The 23,909-nt window shown below is 39.7% G+C and overlaps 1 protein-coding gene across 1 annotated transcript; it reads right to left on the minus strand.

The window, feature by feature from the left end:
• Positions 1–13,640: 13,640 nt before the first annotated feature.
• On the minus strand, positions 13,641–23,753 carry fam32a (family with sequence similarity 32 member A). Its single transcript, XM_060941239.1, has 4 exons — positions 23,648–23,753; positions 17,963–18,104; positions 17,443–17,496; positions 13,641–14,457 (listed from the first exon to the last, which is right to left on the minus strand). The coding sequence occupies exons 1-4, from the start codon at positions 23,719–23,721 to the stop codon at positions 14,389–14,391; spliced, it is 339 nt and encodes a 112-aa protein (XP_060797222.1). The 5' UTR covers positions 23,722–23,753; the 3' UTR covers positions 13,641–14,388.
• Between the last annotated feature and the right edge of the window lie 156 nt (positions 23,754–23,909).

The raw sequence follows: 23,909 nt of genomic DNA on the forward strand, positions 1-23,909 counted from the left end.
ACACTCAATAAGATTTTAGACAAGGCTGTTCACATTCAGTTTTACTCTTCTCACCGAAAACTATTTAATTTCTCCAAAGCAGTTTGGATTCAGAAACAAGTCTTCTACAGTTATTGCATGTGCACAGTTCACTGATCAAATCTATAATGGCATGGACAATGGTACAATTACTGGAGCTGATTTTTTGGATTTCACTAAGGCATTTGACACAGTCAATCACTCTATCTTGGTATGAAAGCTCTCCAACCTTGGTCTCAATGATGCGTCACGTAATTGGTTTGAGTCATTCTTTTCCAACAGGAATCAAGTGACTTGCTGTAACAATGCTAAATCTGATACAGCTGCAATTTCCATTGGAGTTGCTCAAGGCTCCATACTTGGACTGCTGCTGTTCATCATTTATATGAATGACTTGCCAGATCTACTACAGTTTTGTGATGTAACTTTATATACTGATGATACTGTTTTATATATAACCTTTAAATCTATTTCTGAAATTGAATGCAAGTTGGATTCTAATCCTAGGCGGGTCTGTACTTGGTTGCTGGATAACCAACTCACATTAAATGTTAAAAAATCAAAATTCATGTTAATTGGCAGTAATGCGCACCTATGTCAACTCAACTGAAATTTTTGCTAATGATTGCGCCGATTTTTCCTAATGATTGCGCCTTGGATGAAGTTCAATCTTTCATATATCAGGGAATAGTTATTAATAAGAACCTCACATGGGGTGATCATTTAGAGCATATCCGTAGTAAGATTAATAAGAAACTGGATCTTTTAAGGCGCATCAAATCATCTATCCATCCATTATTTGTAGCCGCTTATCCTGTTCTACGGGGTTGCAGGCAAGCTGGAGCCTATCCCAGCTGACTATGGGCGAGAGGTGGGGTACACCCTGGACAAGTCGCCAGGTTATCGCAGGGCTGACAGATAGAGGCAAACAACCATTCACACTCACATTCACACCTACGGTCAATTTAGAGCCACCAATTAGCCTAACCTGCATGTCTTTGGACTGTGGGGGAAACCGGAGCGCCCGGAGGAAACCCACACAGACACGGGGAGAACATGCAAACTCCACACAGAAAGGCCCTTGCCAGCCGCTGGGCTTGAACCCAGGACCTTCTTGCTGTGAGGCGACAGTGCTAACCACTACACCACCGTGCCGCCGCATCAAATCATATTTACCTTTTAATGTTAGAATTGTTTTTTAATAGCTATGTGTTGCCACTTTTTGATTATGGGGATATTATTTGGGGTGACCTAGGGAACACAACTTTAATAGCTGAGCTGCAAACTCTACATAATAAGGCTGCGTGACTTATTTTAGATCTCCCCACATGCACCTCTGCCAGTAATGCGCTTGGGAAGCTTCACTGAAAGCCATTACAGTGTTGTAGGGCTGAACATCATGCTATTTTTGTTTATAAGTCAATTAACAATTGTCTTTTACACCCCTTTCAGCGTTCATTCAATAAGAATTTTCATAACTATAATACTAGGTCTAGAAATAACATTCATAAAACCACTGCTAACAGGAGATGGGGACATTGGTCTACCATTAATTTTGCTGCCAGTGGCTGGAACTCCTTAGACCTCTCTCTTAGAGAAGCACCTACATTACTTTAGCAGCTTTCAAATGTGGCCCAGCTAGAGCTTTAATTTAGCAGGGTTTTTCAAAGTGTGGGGCGCGCCTCCCCTGGGGGGCGCCAGAGTTCTTCAGGGGGGGCGCAATGTGAGGAAACATAAGCCAGAATAAGTTACTATTGCGGACATTTAGCGAACTTCAGCTAGCCTTTGCCAGAGACAAAATGGATCGATTTTTAGTACCTAAAGCTACAGTGAGTAAGGAGACAGAGTCTGGGCCAAGCAAAAAAACAGACCCTCCAGGATTTCGTGATGTTGCGATTCAACCAATCCCCGCGAATTCAGGGCGGTGTTGCAATTATATCCAATCACCGCAACCTTCCCGCAAATTTGACCAATCGTTGGCATCGTCTTGAGGTGACGTCGACAAACTACCTTCCGCCTGCGCGCAGTGTTGCCAGATTGGGCGGTTTTAAATGCATTTTGGAGGATTTTGAACATATTTTGGACTGGAAAACGTCAGCAGTATCTGGCAATACTGCATGTGTGAGACAATGTTTATATAGGCTTAAATTCTCTTACTGAAAGTGTGTTATGTTTACAGTGAAGGACTGTGTGCACTTTACATTATTTTTTTACTTAATACAAGAAATTAATGGATGCCAACATTTTTGCCAAAATGGTATTTTATTTTCCATTGTTTAGGCAGCTTCAGCATCATACTGTGAGATTCTGTTCAAATTGTTTTTTTTTCTTCTATGAAGCCTGAGCCATTTATTTTATTAGTTTATAATTATTGTTTAATTTAGTCTTCAGGAGAGACTGCCTGCACACAGTACTAGTATTAATAGTGTTTTTTTCCTACATGAAAGCTGAGGCATTTATATTATATTTTAAAGTAACTTCATGTTGTGCTGTGAGGTTCTATGCACTTTAACTTTTGAACCAACAGGTGTATTTGGATAAGTAAAGCCTATTTTTCTGCATTTTTGTAGTCCTGGTAATCTTTTATATTGGTAAAGTTGTTTATAGGACCATTTCTCAGTGTCTGTTTTTTTAATCAATAGTTTTTCAGCAGTGGCGGCTGGTAGTCTTTCAAACAGGGGAGGCTGGTCGGTTACGATATTTCCAGATTTTAAAAGAAAAAACACATCAATTTTGCCCATACTCTTGCCTCTGATCTGGCTGATTGTTGGCAGGGTCACAAACTGTGAAACAACAGGTTCTTTTGGCCCATTAGCCTACTGTCCAATATACATGATGGTGGTGTTGGGGGGGGGGTATATTTTAACATTTTATATTTTAAAATTGTGGCATGTTGTTTAAAAATTGACCTCGGCTGTGTTTTTGTTTAAAAATGTTTTCCAAATTGTAGCTGTGTTTAATGCATATCCAGAAAAACATATATTCCAATATAATATACTCAGCATAAACATTTTAAATAGATTCTATATTTTTGGTCCATCCATGACATATTACTAAAGTAGCCTATTTACTGTTGTTGATGTGGGTCACTTGCTGTTAGCCAATTCACTTTCTCGTACCAGGAGAGCTGAAAGGAACGAGTATTATTCCCTACCTTTTTCACCAAGTCAATTTGAGGCATTGGTCTACCCTGCTTTTTAATTTTAATTTTTTCCTCGAAAGGAAGACTGGCAAATGGCTTCGCCAAAATTAAATCAGCAATGCTTGGCATCCGTGCGCAGCTTTCTTGCTAGCTGACTAGCCCCCTCAAGTTCAAGTCCAGTCACTCAAAACAAAATTTATGGAACTAAGATAGCAAACTTGACAACACTATATTTACACTTTATTTACAATGAAAATATATACAAACTAAAAAAGCTGGTAGAAACCGTATGTAATTAATGAAATCGAAATGTAAGCCGATCTCTTACAATACACCACAGCACTTGCGAATCCGCATGGGACTGAACTGATGTTGCCAGATACTGCTGACGTTATCCAGCCCAAAATATGTTCAAAACCCACCAAAATGCACTTAAAACCGCCCAATCTGGCAACACTGTGCTGCCTGTCTATAGTTGAAATGAGCTTTCAATCAAAGAAAATATCCGGCTGCTTTCACCAATCACCAGTCTCCTCACGGAAACTGCCATGTCCCTCCCATGTGAGGCTCAGAGTCCGTGGGCAGGCATTTTCTCAGTATTTGTCCAATAACCGTCTTGCATTTTGAGACTGAAAAACGCATCGCTCCCAAATGCCGTTGAAGTCCATTGAGGCTGGGAGTCCGTGAGACTCAGTGGGCGGGCATTTTCGCAGTATTTGTCCAATAATCGTCTTGCATTTTGAGATTGACAAGCACATAGCTCCCAATCCACTGAGGCTGGGCTGCATCGCGCTGTCACGAGGGGGAAAACTCACGCACACATTAGGCGAACTGGGGAAAGTTATAAGGGAATGATTTCGCACTGTAGTGGGTTGAGCACATATATTTCTATGATTCTGGATCTGAAATAGCAATGTTATAAGGTCGGCTATAACATAAGCCTAACGCAATTCATCCTACACGATGTTCGTCATTTTTAGAGGAGGCTGAGCCTCCCTCGTTGTCTTAGAGCAATCGCCCGTGTTTTTCAGTAATAACTTAATATTTAACATATCACTCAATTTTAATCACAAAAAGAGAAAATCGCAACAATTTCTCGCAACTTTCACTTCCTCCCGCAATGTAATCACAACAAAAACCTAAAAAACACTGCAACTTTCATCGCAATTTTTTGGAAAACCCCCGCAACATCAGACATTTTAGCCTGCAACAATCACAAAAAAGGCTCGTGGAATCCTGGGGGGACTGAAAAAAGAAGGAAGTATGACCATGATTATTTAAAGTTTGGATTTTCATGGACTGGATCTGAAGATGCTCCACTGCCACAGTGTGTTGTCTGCCAAGAGGTGCTAGCTAACGATGCTATGAGATGTTTAAAATGTGTAAAACAAGATGTTTTAAAAAGAAAAGCACAGATGTTTAAAATGTGTAAAAGAAAAAAATAAAAATGTGTACAACAACCATTTTTTTAAATACGAATGGAACATTAAGTATAGACCCCTTCGCATGTTTGTAAACAAACCGACCGTTGCCAGGATGCGCGCGCAGCCTGGACTCAGAAACAATGGCGCTGCCCATAGACCGGCATTATGAGCTGTCAGATTATGCCAAACAATTGTCGTTACAAGATCGAGAATGCTACATAAATAAGTTAACTCTAACAAGTGGACATCGCCTACCGGATCCGCATTTAATTAAAGAGTGGACGGACGATGTTAGTAAGTTCCCTGGTATACAATGGCCAGATATATACTCGTACCTTATTGACCAGACTTCAGTGTACACCCACAAAAAACTTCGTGCCCTCAAGTAGAGGTCTGCGCGGGTCGGATTTTTCAGTCCCGCTCCCGCCCGCATTGTGCAGTCCCACTCCTGCCCGCGCCCGCATTGTGCGTCCCACTCCTGCCGCGCCCGCAAAGAATTATGATTTTCAGTCCCGCTCCCGCCCGCGCCTGCCATATCTGCCATATTTTGTCCCACTCCCGCCCGCAAATCCCGCATGATGCAGACTGTTCACGTTATTTCTCAGGAAAGTTCTTGTCTTGACACAGCGTGATGATGCCCCGCCCCCTACTTTGAGTGGATTTGAGTATAAATATGTACAGCTCACGTTGGTTATTGTTTACCTTATTTCTGAATTCAGCATGTAGTATCTCTAATAATAATAAGCGCTGTCAAACAATTAAAGTATTTAATTGCAAATCACACATTTTTATCATATGAAAAACCATTGTAATTCTCTGATCAGTATAAAAAAATGAACGGGCTTGCTTTATACCAATGTTTTTGTTTTTTTTTTTATTGCAAAGCAGAGCTAGTAAAAGAAATGAATTAGTGTCTTGCTTGCGTTAGTCTACAACTTTAATCAGAGAGACATGTTACACAGTGACGGTAGGCTTGACTCAATGCCATCCCAGAAATCCTTCCTGTAATATGCAAATTTGGCCGCCTCTGATTGGACAGCCAAATTTGCATATTACAGGAAGGATTTCTGGGATAGCATTGACTCAAGCCTACCGTCACTGTGTAACCTGTCTCTCTGGTTAAAGTTGTAGACTAACGCAACAAGTAAATCAATTCACTCATGCTTCTCTTGCTAGCTGGGTATGAATTGCGAGTCATTAGAGTGATTAAAGGATTTTCCCTTACGGTGGTCAATGGCAAGTTTAAAATACTATTTCTCACTCAATCCGGCAATCTGACTTTCTCTGCAAATTTAGGCATCTTAAAATGTTTTTATTAATGCAAAAATAAAATATCCAGCACAAATTATATATGATAGACATAAATTAATAGTTTATAAATTTTATTTCAAGCACGTTTTTAGTTAGCGAGACTGCAGCTTATCACCGCTCCCACCCGCGCCCGCAATGAGCTTTCAAAATTTGTCCCGCGCCGCACTGCTTTGCGGCGGGTCCCGCGAGTCTCCCGCGGGAGTGCAGGGCTCTACCCTCAAGTCTTTAGACGCATATGATTATGTTATGTGCGGGCATGTACAACTTGATTAACAATGGGACATTCATATTCATTTTGTTTTAATCAAATTATGCCAGTGGTGTGATGGCAATGTGGCTTTAGCTACAACAGCAAATCCCAACACTAAACAGCAATTTGCAGGAGGTAATGGCATGAAAGGAATGATAGTGTAAAGAGTGCAGCTAAGAGAAATCAGAGCTGCGTAAAAAGCGAGAGGCAGAGACCAGAAATGAAACTGAACGGGGCGGGAGCTAGGTTAGAGCAGTCAACGTATGTTGGCATTTAGAGTGAGGGCACACAATTTTACCTTTCCATCCTTGCTTTAAAATTGTGATTTTCGGCATACACAAATAATGATGGCACAAAATCTGGACTGCTTGAGTCAAGCGAGACCTCTCCTACAAACAAAATTGCATGCAAAGCTAAGTTAACATGCTAACAATATTCATTACATTGTGTAACTATGACCCAGCTAATCAGACAAACGTTACCAAAGTATTTTGCTACATCAATAAACGAAGACTAGAAAGAATAAAAAAGAAAGGTTTAATAAATAGCCTGATCTTACCTGTGATGAAGTGGGCGCTGCAAACCTGTGCATTTTTGATAGTGCTTTCATCCCAGTCTACACATTTGATGGCTTGTAGCCATAGACGTCGGTGATTTTTTTGGAATGGGTGAGATCCTGCTGGAATTCTGAACATTTTAACCCCATCACTGCTACGATTCTGACACCCGACAACACAACAACTAGGCATTTCTGAGTCTTTTTTGGGTCCAGGCTGCGCGCGCAATTTCCGCTTACGTATGAATGATGTTTACTGCGAAGGGCAACAACAAAAATTGTGAGGGAGGGGGCGCTGTTGTTTATTTGCTCTCTGAGGGGGGGCTGACTCTCCCACACTTTGAAAACCCCTGATTTAATGTATCAGTGAGTATATTTAAGGTCATTGCTATTGTATTATTCATGTCAACAGGGTCCTTTTTAGTTTATCTTTAAGATAAGCTGAAAGGGATTCTGTTGATAGTGATTAATGGTAGGGTAGTATGATTGCAGTGATCTTATTTTATTTTTGGATAGTGATATAGAATTTAATGTAGAATTTAGTTTTAGTTATAATTTATTTTTAATGTATTATTATTTATATTTAAATTATTATCTATTTATATTGTTTATATGTTTATTTTGGAGGACCCCTCTGTAAATCACCCCCAATGAAGTTGGCTTCCTCAATAGATGATGATGATGATGATGATGATGATTATTATTATTATTATTATTATTTAGATAAATGAGTGTATAAAAATAATAATGATCAGCATTATAATTTTTTTCTGCTCTATTTCATTTTATTCTTTATTTTGAACTCATTCACTTCTTCCAGCTTGTCCCACTTAAGTGTGTGGGGTCAGTGCCACGTGGACCCTATTGAGCCACATGTCATATTTTTACACCAGATGCCCTTCCTGCTACAACCCTCTCATTTCTGGGCTTGGGAAACAACCATTGACACCTATGGGCAATTTAGAGTAGCCAGTTAACCTAGCTGCATGTCTTTGGCGTGTGGGGGAAACCGGAGCAGCCGAAGGAAACCCACACAGACACAAACATGTAAACTCTCCACAGAAAGGCCGCTGTTGGCCACTGGGCTCGAACCCAGAACCTTCTTGCTGTGAGGCGACAGTGCTAACCACTACACCACCTTTCAGAAAGACATAAATATCCAAAAAACATTATTATAACACCAAATAATCAAATATTTCATGGTTTATGTTATACAATACCAGTCAAAAGTTTGGACACACCTGCTCATTCATAGGTTTTTCTGTATTTTGACTATTTTCTACATTGTAGAACAATACTGAAGACATCAAAACTATGAAATAACATACAGTATGGAACATGTATAGAATTATATAGTAAATAAAAAAATGTTAAAAATATGTTTCCTATTGTAGATTCTTCAAAGTAGCTACTGTTTACCTTGACAACACTTTGCACACTATTGGCATTATCTTAACCAGCTTCATGAGGTAGTCATCTGGAATGCTTTTCAATTAACAGCTATGCCTTGTCAAAAGTTAATTAGTGCAATTTCTTGCCTTTTTAATGTTCAAGAACAAACAGTAAATAGTAAATAATAAAAATACAATAAATAGTCTTATTCCACAACTGTACTAATCCATGTTATGTCAAGAACTGCTCAACTAAGTAAAGAGGAATGACATCCATCATTACTTTAAGATAGGAATGGCCTTTTAATTAATAAAAATAAAGAAAAAACACTGAATTAGGTGTGTCCAAACATTTGACTGGTACAATATAGGCTATACTGGGCTATAATCTTGCAACTACAGTATACTGATTTCCTCCATTTCAATATTATTGATTATTTTATGTAGTTTCATTGCATATAAGCCCAATTAATTTCTGTTCCAGGTTGTAACACTACAAAATGTGGAAAAGTTTAAGGGGGTGAATACTTATGCAAGGCACTCTTGTAGGATTAAAGCATGTCTGTGCGTGTACTTGTCCAAAAAAAAAAATAGAAATGTGGTTAAATGATAGCTCTTAGATCTCTTGACCATCTCCAAACTGCTTTGATTTTAAATGCAGATCTTGACACTGATGTCATTCTTCAAAAGCCTAAATTGCGACTCATGTTGTAAATCTTTAAGATAAGGCAAATATGCATGAAAGAGTAATTCAGTAATACTGATAACATCACAAAATCATTGTTTTCATTAGAACCATATGGGAAAAATGACTGTGAGTCAGACTCAGTACTCATCTTCTCAGCAGGGCAAACTGCTCTGAAATAATTTACAACCAGGCCATAATTAAAGGAACAGGGCTTTTAGATATCACTCTGGCCAGGTGCATTGCCTTATGGGACGACTTCACCTTTCTGAAGACACAAGAGACACAAATGCCTGGTTGAATGATCATGAATGAATGATCTCTCTCTCTGACTTTCAGAGGACTCATTAAATCATTGTGCTGGGGGTCACTGCATGTTCAGGCTTCATCTTCACTTCCTTCTGAATGGTCTGAAAGTTTAAAACAACACAGGGGTAATAAGGTAGATTGTATGCATATACACTCACCATCAACTTTATTAGGAACACCATCCTAATAGACCTTTGCTCTTAGAACAGCATCTGTTCTTCATGGCGTGGATTCCACAAGATGTTGGAAATGTTCCTTTGGGATTCTGTTCCATGTTGACATAATTGCATCACATAACTGCTACAGGTTTTTTCCAGCTGTGACTCTCCTGTTCTACCACATCTCAAAGGTATTCTACTGGATTCAGACCTGGAGGCTGGAGAGGCCATTGAAGTTTCCTTGACTCAATGTATTCATGGAACTAGTTTGGGAAAATTGTGGTCTGAGTAGTACACATGGTCAGCAACAATTTGATAGATATCACAAGCTTGCAAACACTTTTTGTAAACAGATAGGAGTTTTTCTATTCTTATTTTAAAAATTTTAACTGACTCCATCCCATTTTCTGCCCAATTTGATCATTTGCCAATTCCCACCCACCATCCAGCTCTCCCCATCATATGACAGATACCAGGGGAGAGTGAAGGCTATGACATGCTTCCTCTGAGAAACGTGAGGTCGGCTAACTGCATCTTTTCTCACTATTGCTCATGTTGTGTCACCTGGTAGCATAACACACACAGAGGAAAGCACCATCTGCCCTCTTCCGCATACATGAGCTCACAGACTCCCATGATTGGCCAGTGTTGCTCTGATTGACAGGAATGGTATCATGAATATTCATTATCAGGATCTTACCTTACTGACCAGGGCCAACAATGTTCTGTTGTTCCATGCATGAGACCGCATGAACATTCATCAGTGCTCCAACAACTGTTGCTTTCACACCTGCCTTGTTTAGTGTGGATCTATCAAACTTTTTCTTTAGTTTGGTCCATTTTGACAGCACATCAAACAACTGAACCATGCAGCCCCCCCCAAAAAAAGGTTTTGATCCTTGCCTAAAATAACTGTGGTGCAGATCATTACTGGTAGGAACAAAGGTTTTTAGGTTTGATGTTGAATGGTTTTCTTATTTATCTTTTTTTAGCATTCAGCTTTTCTCCTAACTTTTTTATGGACTGTGGTGGTGAGTACTGCTGAAAAATCCAGCTTGGTCTGACCAGCTCACAATCCATCCTGGTCACTGAGGTAAACCATCTTAAACTGGGAAGTTAGCCTATTTTCAAGCATCTTTATCATGTGACTAAATTGATCTTGACAAATTCCTTCACTGCTGTGTTATTTTCTTTACAAATAACCCCTTTATTATGTAGTATTAACATTTTAATGGCAGTTTGGTTATTAGTCTTACTGTACAGGCCCTGATACATATCGTGTAGTGTAAAAAATGGCTTCATGATGTGATATTTTTGTCATATCAACCATTCCTAATGACAGATTCTTAACTGTCTAAGCACACATACGATGAACACCAGCTGTTTTGCCATCTCTCTCAACATGAAACAGGCTTCACCACACACTGGTGCTGATGCAAAAAAAAAAAAAAATTTAGCAAAGATCCAACACCACCACCTGGTGTCCACTTACAGTTATGACACTTTCCAGTCCTGTGCTGAGTCTGAATTCACATTGTGTATGTTCTGGTGTCCACTTACAGTTATGACACTTTCCAGTACTGTGCTGTGTCTGAATTCACATAGGCTACGTTTACATTAGACCGTATCTGTCTCGTTTTCTTCGCGGATGCACTGTCCGTTTACATTAAACCACCTGGAAAAGCCGGGAAACGGGAATCCGCCAGCGTCCACGTATTCAATCTAGATCGTATCTGGTCCGGTGCTGTGTAAACATTGAGATACGCGAATACGCTGTGCTGAGCTCTAGCTGGCGTCCTCATTGGACGTCACTGTGACATCCACCTTCCTGATTCGCTGGCGTTGGTCATGTGACGCGACTGCTGAAAAACGACGCGGACTTCCCCCTTGTATCACCTTTCATTAAAGAGTATAAAAGTATGAAAATACTGCAAATACTGATGCAAATACTGCCCATTGTGTAGTTATGATTGTCTTTAGGCTTGCCATCCTTCCACTTGCAAGTAGTAAGTGATATGCGCTGGGATCACACACACAGCGGCTCAGTCCCGAATCGTGGCTTGTGCACTTCACTCGCGCGCTTTGTGAGCTGTGCAGGGCCGGAGTGCACACCCTCCAGAGGGCACTCGCTGTTCAGGGCGGAGTGATTTGGAGCGCAGGATGCCTGCGGAGCCGAGCGTATCCGTGTATTGGTGTTGCTGTGTGCACGGCTAACGGTTTTAGTGTAAACGCGAATCGTTTTAAGAACGTTAATCTGATGATCCGCTGATTCGACGTAATGTAAACGTAGCCATAGTGTAAGTTTGGGTTAGGGGGTTATGCTTGCACTGACGTCACATTTAAATCAGCAACCATCGCTACCCTATACCTGGGGGACAAGCGAACTTTGTTTACATACAGTTCATATACTGAAGCCAAGCGGAAATGTCTGGTGTCTGTTGCTGTTGTCCAAAGAAAACTACAGTTAAAAATTTTCTACTACTGGATTATTTGGATAATCTTAGTCAGAAAGAGGCGAAGGATAGATATATGCAGAAATTAGAGTTTATTAGCGGTTATGATCCGTACAAAATTCCTCGAAACAACTGGAGTAACGGTGCAGATTTGTGGCCTAACGTTAGCATTAGCTACATGTTGGAATATACATTATTTTTCCGGAAGAACAGTTAAAAAAACGACAAAAGCAAGAAAACCTTCGTTTAAAGAAATTTTCCCGACATCAGCTTTTGGTAACAGGATGTTGTGAAAGCCAAAGCATTTACTCTCAAAGGGCTCTGACCTAAACTGTGGGCTAGATGGTATTCCCACCCCTCCATGTCTCATCAACCCCAAGGACATCTAGTTACACAGCTATTTACACTATCATTTATACAGTGATACTTATTATTGTTAAAACAATATCTGAAGTGCGATTATTTGTAAAATAAAATATCTTGCTCTAGATTTTCAATATTGTAAGATTTTAATTTTACCTAATAATAGTGGATGGTACAATAATTACAAACGCTAACAGAATCAGCACATTCCAGTTGTAGCTGGAGTCATACAGTAACTATCACCCTTGTGATAATTTCAATAAACAATGTGCAATATAATGTGCAATACCTCTCCTGCTGGCTTTTTTTCTCTAACCCCCCCCCCCCCCCCATCTTATTCTTTTTTATATTTGTATATGTAAATACTTAATTTATCTAGAAGTTTTTCTCTATTTTCTATTCTGTTTATCCTGTAATGATGTTGCTGGAATTTTAATTTCCCTGAGGGAACCCGCCCAAACCAAGGGATCAATAAAGTTCTATCTAATCTAATTTAATCAGTTAATGTTCAGTTCCCTCTTCATTTATTCTTGATTCAAAAGGCACAACTGAGTCACACAGGTTGATAAGCGTGTAACAGACACTAACAATTTTATCCCAAAGAGTTTTTCCTGCCTGAGTCAATTTATTTCCATTTCACATGTGTGTAGCTATTGTAAAGTTCAGTGTGTGTGTAGAACTCTCTCAGACTGTAGGTTCATTACTACACTGGTTCCATGGTGACATTTTGCACAGGACTGTGTTCCTCTGATAACAGAAACAAAGCTTCAGCACTCTCTGTTCTTAATCTTTTCTGTTCATTCAGGATATACCGTGCATGTCGCTCTTAGTTTTTTTTTTTTTTACTGATTTATGGCTAAGTTGTTTGAAACCAATCTGGGTTTTCCATGTTGAATAAGGAAGCTGGTTCATCTGTACAAAAAACACTTTCATGAAGAAGCTAACTCGAATGCGAGCAGAAGAAATAAAACGAGATTCTTAAACAAACTCTTCCATCCTCCCATCTGACTTTCAATTAAAAAAATATATATTTTAAGCCTTACTAACATGAAAGTATCTGTTTGACCCCTAGGTATAATTATCACGTGATGTGTGTTATCATATGCAAGGGGTCAATAGTTGGGTCAGATCTAGCTTCATTCCCTAGGCTTTTGGGTCTGCTCACAAAATGTGCGAATAATATGTAACAGTTCATTAGTAAGAAGTCTCCAGATAGCATCATGAACTAATTTTGCTTACCCCCTTCATAGTTACATTTAATATTGTGGAGTATCCTCACTTATATTATAGCAACTATAAACAGTCATTTTCTCACCAGCCTCTCTTACATTTTCTTTCAATGTCAATAAGACGACCAAAAAAAAAAAAAGCAAAGTCCTCTGGCCTGAACATATGGGCAAACTCTAACTTAGACTGCACTTGGACTGGAGACTCCTTCCATAAATGTTACATAGGCCACCTACCAACTACATCTCGCAGATTACACGGTTTTTTAATCAGTTTATGTGGAGCATTTGCCATACCAGTCCTTCTGAGCTGTTCCTACAAAAACAATAAGTGATCACACTCAGAAACTCAGAGATGTTCTATGAGTTTTGTATTAAACTGTTAATGTACAGTTGGTGTTTGAGTACTACATTAGACTGGTAGTTATGATCTAACAAATATTAGACATAAAACATCTACCAATTTGTACTTCTACAGGAAAAGTGAAGTTTAATTTCCAGTCAAAATAGTTGAACCTTATTCTGAACAGCAATGCAGATGTTTAATCATATCTAAATTAACAAATATACCGTAACTGATGGGGGTGTGTGTGTGTGTGTGTGTGTGTGAGTGAGAGAGAGAGAACAGGTGGCCTTCATTAGTTACAATTTCTAGATTTATGCACATTAGAGAGAAGCAGAATCAAACAAACAATGGTCACTTTATATTAAGTGTGCGCCTGAAGAAATTAGCAATAATATTGGTCACAAAATATCACCAGTTATAACACTGAATTAAAACCAGTGGTTATATAGAAGTACTGGATTTTACAGCAATCAATTCAATTTGAAATTTCAGAATGAAACCTACATTTAAAAAAAGTACATAAGGAAATAATATAATGTATCTCTTGCCAAAAAAAAAAAAAAGGCACAACTCCAGATGACGGTGTAAACACAGAAGACAGGAAATCTACACAATTATCCAGCACCTGTAGACTTTCTAGGTCTGCAGAGCCTTAAATATCCGTTGATTTTAAATGGTAGGTCAATTGTAGAAAACGTCAAATCCTCAACAGCTGAGAATGTCATCATCCTGCTGACGACCCACAGGAGTTGTGTGTTATTTGGTCCAGCTGACTTTAGGAATATCATAATGCTCTGTCAGTGTGTCCAGGTGTCTGTTGAACTCCTAGAGAAAAAGACAGATATTATAATCAAATTGAGCGACATTGACCTGATGAGCTTTACTTCATGCTCCATTTCAGACAGGGTGTCAATCATACAGCCCGTGGGCTGGGAGCAACCTGAAAGGCTCGAACGTGGCCCATTAAACGAATTTAGAATCCACATTACGAATTAAAAAAAATCAAAGACCAGAATTGAACTGAAAAATTAATCTATTATTCTCCTAGGGATCAAAATAGAATAATAAACTCAGGGCCAGAAACAAAATGCCAAGTGCCTCTTGCTAAAGAACAAAAAGTTCACAAGATAGAGTTGGACCTGATCCAGCTCCTCCTACTTGGGTCCAGGGGGTGGAGTTAACAGTGCTTCTCAGGCTGTTTAATGTGTCGTCCAGTATTGTTTTTGTTAGGATTAGGGTTTAGACTTGTAGGAGGCTTACAGAAAATGTGCTAATGATATGTAACTCTTCATTAGTAAGAAGTTGTTTCCAGATAGCATCATGGACTAATTATGCATATTTAGGCCCCGAGCACCGTCCGGTGCAAAGACCCTATTGTTTTTCGAAGGATTATTATTTTTCTGTCGCGTTTGGCCTTAAATTGAGGCATTTGCCATGCACGAAAACTCATGAAATTTGATACACGCATCAATCATTGTAACCGCTTCTCAGCCACAGACGTTTGGCCCCGGGCATGGCCCAGGGACTTCATAGCGCCCCTTTTTCCATTTCCCATTGAAATGAATGGGTAGAACTTTGGAGTGATGATGACACATGGTCATTTTTAACATACTCCTCCTAGACGGTTCATTAGATTCATGTCAAACTTGGCAAACATGATGCCAAGATATTGCTGAAGTTGAATTGCGAAGGGATTGATATGTTGTAATATGTTGAAACATTATAACATAATATGCCAAGATATTGCTGAATGTTGAATTCGATATCTTGTAATAGGATTCTGATGCTCTTTAGCCGTTATGGCATCTTTGTTAATCACGATCTTACACCTTCTCTAGTCACGGTGGGGATAACTCTGAACTCTTCATCTCTTTACAAACATAACACGCCTGGGCATGTCCTAAACAAAATGTGGTGTCACAACATGAGTTTCAGGCTTGTGACTTGTAACCCACTGTGGTGAAAACAAAACACTACACCTCATTAAACTGCATTACAAATCACATATCGTAACTTTACAAAATATTGGATATCGTGAATCTGATGATATACAATTCTGTGCACACTCATAGTCATATGCATATTTATGCATACACACACACACACACACACACACACACACACACACACACGTACGCACTCACATGCACACGCAACATCTATGAGCGCACACTCTCTCACAAACACACACACACCTTCTCTCTCTCTCTCCCTCCCTCTAACAAACAGACACACAATAAGTGACCTGCCATCATTGTGCATTTTGATGCAGACATATGAAAACTCTGCATGTACACACACACACACACACACACTGTAGACACAGGAAAGCTAAGATAACTTAAGATTACAGCGTGAGATAGAGATAAGGAGGAGACATGTATAGTTTTGTACATATATAAATGTACATTTTCACACCACAGAAACACACAGTCTTTGTCTATCTCTCTCATCCGTCAAGCAGTCATGGCATTTGCAACATGCACATCACCTTTGAACATTTGATGAATATATGAAATGTGACTGTTTTGTTGGGTGGCGGGATGTCCTGGGTTGCGGAACCACACGTGCGAGGGCCCGTCAAGGCCGCTAGCGGCTTTAATCATTTAATTGTCTTTGATCATATGCATATCCAAATGTGTTATGAAGGACGATTTTCTGAAGAGACTTAGAATTGAGTTTTATCAGAGTAGAAAATAATAGATTATAACATTTCTTCTAGAAAGGTGTTGGTTTTGGTCACAGCATATTTACAAAATTACATCATTCTATCAACAATGCAGGCAAACCAAAAGCATTGGTAGTGAGGAGTCAGGAAATTGATGTGAAGGAAATGGTTATGGTGAACAATGGTGATCAGTCGGAATGTAATGATACATCATGTGACCATAAATCGTGGCACAAATTTATAATTATTTGAATTGATTAAATAAAAAATGAATCATTATTTTTAGGCTGCATCATCTGTTTTTCCTAGCTGTAATTATGCATTTAGACAGAAGAGGGTGCAATAACGTACACTAGAAGGAATGCGCATGACTTCACTGCAGGCGGATGTAACAGTTCTAATGCCAACAGATTTAAAATGGGAAAGAGCTGTTGTGCGATGGACTGTACAAACAAATTTATCAAAAAACAAATAAATAAATAAAAGGGGGCTCTCTTTTTACAGGATTCCCGAAAGCTAAAGGAAAGAGAAGCAAATGGAGGTAGTACATAAATGGTAATTAACAAAAGGCCGATTTGTTATCTACCTTTCATTTTTAATAAAAAGGATTAATATATAAATAAATGCTATACAACAGTTTAAATAATTATTGTTGGATATGAAAATGATTTTTATTTCACAAAAGGAATATTTAAAATAATAAAGAATAGGAAAATAAATTATGCATTTTTTGGTTAAAAACAAAAAAACCTTCATTTATTTTTCCCCCAAAAAAATATAAAGGGAAAATTTGTGAACCCAATATCATGAATCTAACTGAACCATGAATTGTTACATGCCCAGTGATCAGTCATTGGTTGTACACGCTAGTGGTGAGTTGAGTGAACCTGTTCTCTCAGCTCATATAAGCAGTAGCTGTGATGTAAGCTGGAGAGCCGTACTGAACGGAGGTCAGATGCTAACATCTACTCAGAAACTGGATTTGCCACAAAAGTGTCGCTAAATCTAGCAACAGAGATGGTAATACTGTTCAGGACATATTTGACATGTTGGCAATTCAAAGCCATCAGAGCACGTGGACAGAAGAAATGCAGGAGCCTGGAGATAACAGAGCAATATAGACTGTAAGAACATACACTTACCTCAACTCTTCGTTTGTGTGTCTTGGAGGCTTTGTTCAAGATTCGTTCCATTTGCTAATAAAAACAAGCAGGGAAGAAAAGTAAATTAAATACACAGTTAGCTCATTATATTAAATACACATTATAAAATCAGCATCATTTTCCTGGGAAGAAGGTGTGCAATCATCAATAAATGGGCCAGCAGAGCTGCAAGTTTAGCACTCATCTCATGAAACATCACTTTTTGAAGTAGTTCAGTGCTTTTTTTTTTTTTGACCAAACTGTAAATAATTTCATTATCTACCATTTTTTACTACTGAATTCTATTGATTTTATCCATTAGTTGGTGTAGCCCTACATCACAGACCTGCACCCTAGATAATGCATTTCAACAGTGAGCATGGGGTAATTTGACATTGAGCTAAGCATTAAATGAGTCCAGCTACATCTGTGTTTTAAACAAAAAAATAAACAAACAAACCACCTCCAAGTATATGCCTAATTACAGTTTATAAAAAGACCATACAAAAGGTATACACACTCTCTTCTCCTGGATTTTGTCGAAGGCGATTTGAGCTGGTGTTCTTTTATCAATATAAGCCTTCTTGGTCGTTTCCTCATCTGCTGAAGTCGTGAGGACCTGCTTTTCCAAATGCTTTAACTCCTTGCCCTTCTTCTTCTTCCTGTTTAAATGGCACAATGTTATATTAATTAAAAGTTCTATTCAGGAATAGATCATGCTGGTATAAAAAAAAAAAATACTCCATGGCAGGTTGGTATGATGAAGCAGAGAATTACTATTACCACCGTAAAGTTGATTATTGCAAATGACGATGATTGCAAGATTTTGAGAGAGGACATGAAAGTGGCAGGTGTGGTAGAGAAGGATGCGGAAGACAGGGAGCAATGGAGATGAAAGATCCACTGTGGCGACCCCTAATCGGGAGCAGCCAAAAGATGATTAATGAACAACAGGCCATTTTTTAAAATCTGGTTATAGTTACAGCTAATGTTATGTCCATGAAAAAAAAGTTCCTGTAATCACATTATTGCAGCTATAAAATGGTTATTCTCTCCAGCCTCTCAAAGTTTATAAGCCAACTTCAAAAAAGACTGGTGAGGGAAAGACTGTTTATCGGTGGCATGGTGGTGTAGTGGTTAGCACTGTCACCTCACAGCAAGAAGGTTCTGGGCTCGAGACAAAAAAAAAAAAAAAAAAAAAACACATTGGACTGTGTATATTCTAATATCATCCAAGGATACAGAGCCTCACCCCTCCTGCATCTTGGACAGTCTGATCACTAGTCACTTCTTCCAACCCCAGCTTACTGCCCCAACAACAACAAACAGCAGCCTACCATCAGAACAATTAAAACCTAGCCTGAGGGAGCATCCCTACAGCTGCAGGACTGCTTTCAAACAGACAAACTGGAGTCTGTTTTTCACTCAGGCCCTAGAAGAATACAGTGGTGCTTGAAAGTTTGTGAACCCTTTAGAATTTTCTCTATTTCTGCATAAATATGACCTAAAGCATCATCAGATTTTCACACAAGTCCTAAAAGTAGATAAAGAGAACCCAGTTAAACAAATGAGACAAAAATATTATACTTGGTCATTTATTTATTGAGGAAAATGATCCAATATTACATATCTGTGAGTGGCAAAAGTATGTGAACCTTTGCTTTCAGTATCTGGTGTGACCCCCTTGTGCAGCAATAACTGCAACTAAACGTTTCCGGTAACTGTTGATCAGTCCTGTACCAGCTTGGAGGAACTTTAGCCCGTTCCTCCGTACAGAACAGCTTCAACTCTGGGATGTTGGTGGGTTTCCTCACATGAACTGCTCGCTTCAGGTCCTTCCACAACATTTCCATTGGATTAAGGTCAGGACTTTGACTTGGCCATTCCAAAACATTAACTTTATTCTTCTTTAACCATTCTTTGGTAGAATGACTTGTGTGCTTAGGGTCGTTGTCTTGCTGCATGACCCACCTTCTCTTGAGATTCAGTTCATGGACAGATGTCCTGACATTTTCCTTTAGAATTCGCTGGTATAATTCACAATTCATTGTTCCATCAATGATGGCAAGCCGTCCTGGCCCAGATGCAGCAAAACAGGCCCAAACCATGATACTACCACCACCATGTTTCACAGATGGGATAAGGTTCTTATGCTGGAATACAGTGTTTTCCTTTCTCCAAACATAATGCTTCTTATTGAAACCAAAACTTCTATTTTGGTCTCATCCGTCCACAAAACATTTTTCCAATAGCCTTCTGGCTTGTCCACATGAGCTTTAGCAAACTGCAGACGAGCAGCAATGTTCTTTTTGAAGAGCAGTGGCTTTCTCCTTGCAACCCTGCCATGCACACCACTGTTGCTCAGTGTTCTCCTGATGGTGGACTCATGAACATTAACATTAGCCAACATGAGAGAGGCCTTCAGTTGCTTAGAAGTTACCCTGAGGTCCTTTGTGACCTCGCCGACTATTACATGCCTTGCTCTTGGAGTGATCTTTGTTGGTTGACCACTGCTGGGGAGGGTAACAATGGTCTTGAATTTCCTCCATTTGTACACAATCTGTCTGACTGTGGATTGGGAGTCCAAACTCTTTAGAGATGGTTTTGTAACCTTTTCCAGCCTGATGAGCATCAACAACGCTTTTTCTGAGGTCCTCAGAAATCTCCTTTGTTGGTGCCATGATACACTTCCACAAACATGTGTTGTGAAGATCAGACTTTGATAGATCCCTGTTCTTTAAATAAAACAGGGTGCCCACTCCCACCTGATTGTCATCCCATTGAGTGAAAACACCTGACTCTAATGTCACCTTCAAATTAACTGCTAATCCTAGAGGCTCACATACTTTTACCACTCACAGATATGTAATATTGGATCATTTTCCTCAATAAATAAAATGACCAAGTATAATATTTTTGTCTCGTTTGTTTAACTGGGTTCTCTTTATCTACTTTTAGGACTTGTGTGAAAATCTGATGGTGTTTTTGGTCATATTTATGCAGAAATAGAGAATTCTAAAGGGTTCACAAACTTTCAAGCACCACTGTATACATCAACTGTACTTCTACATCAGAAGCTGCATTGAGAACATCACAATCAATAAAAGCATCCGTGTATACCCAAACAAGAAACCACGGAGGACAAATGAGGTCCAGCTTCTCCTGAGAGACCGTAATGTGGCCTTCAAGTCTGGCAACAGAAAACTGTACAGCATTACAAGACACGACCTCAAGAGAAGCATAAAAACAGTGAAGACTGCATTTTTTTATTTTTATTTTTTATTTGTGTGGCTTGATACATGTCCTCTTCTGCTGCTATCCACTGTGCTGCTGCAAACAGGAAATTTCCCCATTGTGGGATAATAAAAAGGTCTTATCTTATACAAAGAGAAGATTGAGGGTCACTTCACCTCCAGGGACCCAAGCACATACGTGGCAGGGCATTCAGCACATGACCAACTTCAGGAGCAACAGAGACCCACTGACAGGAAACAGTGCCTAATTGGCTGAGGAGCTGAACTGCTTCTTTGTCCGATCCAAGAAAGGATCAGACAGTGTAGTTTCACCCCAGCTGGACACTGCTGACCACCTGCTTACCCTGCAGGTTAAGCGAATCCTGAGAACTGTTAACGTCAAGGCAGCAGGCCCAAATGGGATCCCAGGCAGTGTGCTCACAGACTGCGCTCATCAGCTTGCAGAGGTTTTCACCAACATCTTTAACCTCTCCCTAGCATATGCTACTGTACCAGCCTGTCTAAAAGCCACCATCATCCTGGTGCCCAAACAGACCAACATCAGCTCCCTCAGTGACCACAGACCAGTCACACTCACACCCATCATATCGAAGTGCTTTGAAAAACTAGTTCTGCTGCATATCAAAACCACCCTCTCCCCTACTTTAGATCAGCACCAGTATGCATACAGGCCAAATAGATCCACAGAGGATGCCATAAACGCAGCTCTCCACACGACATTGACCCACCTGGAGCAGAAGGGGACATATGCAAGAATGCTTTTTGTTGATTACAGCTCTGCATTTAATACTATTGTACCCAGCAGACTGGTTGGACAACTGCTGGACCTGGGCCTCAGCAACAAGCTGAGTTTATGGATCAAAGACTTTAACAACCGCCCACAGATGGTGAAACTTGGTCCTCATGTCTCCCTGAGTCTCACCGTCAGCACCGGAGCACCACAAGGGTGTGTGCCAATTCCCCTCCTCTACTCCCATTCACCCCACAAATACAATTATAAGATACAGTTCCACAGTGGTGTAGTGGTTAGCACTGTCACCTCACAGCAAGAAGGTTCTGGGTTCGAGCCCAGCAGCCAACGGGGGCCTTTCTGTGTGGAGTTTGCATGTTCTCCCCATGTCTGCATGGGTTTCCTCCAGGTGCTCCGATTTCCCCCACAGTTCAAAAGACATGCAGTTAGGTTAACATGGGTCAGCCTTGGGCTGAAGTGCCCAAGAGTGGCGGCGTGCATGTATACAGCGGCTTTGCTCTCCTATGAGGAACTAAATTTCATTGTACATTTGTGCAGTGACAATAAAGGCATTCTATTCTAGTCTATAAAATTTGCTGACAACACAACAGTAGTGGGACTGATCTCTAATGGCGATGAGACAGCTTATAGGGATGAGGTCTCCAACAGTGCAAGCTGGCCGAACAGTGTGCAGATAACAACCTGTCACTAAACATCAAAAAGACAAAAGGAGCTTCTTATAGACTTTAGACAGCATCAGGAGGAGCCTCTGCCACTGGAAATAAGAGGAGAGGTGGTGATGAGGGTCTCCAGTTTTCAGTTCCTGGGTACCTACATCAATGAAGACCTCAAATGGATGGTTAACGTCACTGCTCTCGTCAAAAAGGCCCAACAGAGACTCTACTTTCTAAGGACTCAGTCTGAGGAAGACCAACCTCTCTGCAAAGCTGCTGGAGTCATTCTGCTCGGTTGAGAGCATGACATACTGCGTAACCATGGCTGACAGGGGAGGAGACTGCGGAGTCTCCGGGCCAAAACCAGCAGGCTCAAGGACAGTTTCTTTCACCAGGCGGTCAGGAGGCTCAACTCCCTCCCTGTTCTGGCCCTCCTCCTCTGCCCCCTGCCACAGATTCTGCTCGCACCCCCCCTTCAGCATCTGACATGTCACCCTCACAGTCCCCCCCAACACACACACACTCAACATTCATTAACACACTGAACTCAGGGACTACACATTTCACTTTACCTCACTCATTTGCACTATTCCGCACTACCTCACCTTAACAGCTAGCTTATTTCATGTTTACCTGCTATACCTCAATTGCCCTTGACTGTTTTTTTGCTCCAATTTATGTGTGTGCATGTATGAGTGTTTTTAGTCTGTCTAGTTCTTATCTAGAGTATTTATACTGTTTGTATGGTTTATTTAGTCTATGTCTAGTTCTTATCTAGAGTGTTTATACTGTTTGTATTGTTTATTTCAATTATTCTATTTTTTATTTACTGCATTGCCTGTTTGCACCGTGGGTCAGAGAGGACTGAAATTTCATCTGTGCTGTATGCCGAGCATGTATAGCATATTTGACAATAAAGTTGACTTGACACGACACGGCCTGGTATGGAAACTGTTCAGCAGCAGACAGAGCAGCTCCTTTGAGTTATTAATACAGCACCAAAAAAATAAAATCAAAACATCACACCCCTCCACCTCCCACCACCACAATTTTACCTCAAGTGCCATCGTAATACACTAATGTGCAATAACTGCATAAGTCACTTTAAATCATTTTATATAGACTACTTTATTTTATTATTTATACTAGCATATTTTCGAGTTATTACTCATTCAACCGATAGCTTCTTTTAATGTGAGTGAATGGGTTACAGCTTTTCCTTTAGTGAGCAAATTTCTATGTAAACATGCAATGACAATAAAGGGCATTCTGACTCTGATTGCACCAAAAAGGATCTCTTTTTTTTAAACGCTACACGTTGAGTATATGAGTAGAAAAGTCATTATAATTCACACAGAACACTTATATAACCATATATTAAGAAGTATTTAAGATTTAGCGATGTTAGCCAAGCTACCAGCTAGACAAGTAGCTTATTAGCAATAAAACCAAGCCGCTAATTAGCAATAAAGCTAAATGCTTGGCTATTTATACTAAAACAAACCACTTTTTAATTATTGAATTTTAACAGTAAACAAAATACGTACTTTTTACTCGCTGAAATCTCTCCAATTCCTTTGAGTTTTAGTGATCCTTTCTGAACAGACGCATACTCCGCCATCTTGCTGACGTTTTCTCTAGAAAACAAACGCGAGCCGGAAGTTTTGTATCCTAGCGGAAGTAGTGTAACGTCGTAGCACTTTTTTAAAAATGTATTATTATTTGTATAATTCCATACAGAAAAATATAAATTTATATCATGTGCTCGCTCTAGACTCAAGTATCATATATATATTAGCAGTTATATTT

This window comes from Neoarius graeffei, chromosome 15 (genome assembly GCF_027579695.1).
Source record: "Neoarius graeffei isolate fNeoGra1 chromosome 15, fNeoGra1.pri, whole genome shotgun sequence".
NCBI classification, from domain to species: Eukaryota; Metazoa; Chordata; class Actinopteri; order Siluriformes; family Ariidae; genus Neoarius; species Neoarius graeffei.

Bases quoted from the DNA above. Each gene is read 5' to 3' on its own strand.
- fam32a (XM_060941239.1), bottom strand. From the start codon at position 23,721: ATGGCGGAGTATGCGTCTGTTCAGAAAGGATCACTAAAACTCAAAGGA. The intron at 18,105-23,647 runs GTACGTATTTTG...CCATTTAAACAG, and splicing joins GAGATTTCAGCGAGTAAAAA to GAAGAAGAAGAAGGGCAAGG. The intron at 17,497-17,962 runs GTGTGTATACCT...TGTTTTTATTAG, and splicing joins ACAAAATCCAGGAGAAGAGA to CAAATGGAACGAATCTTGAA.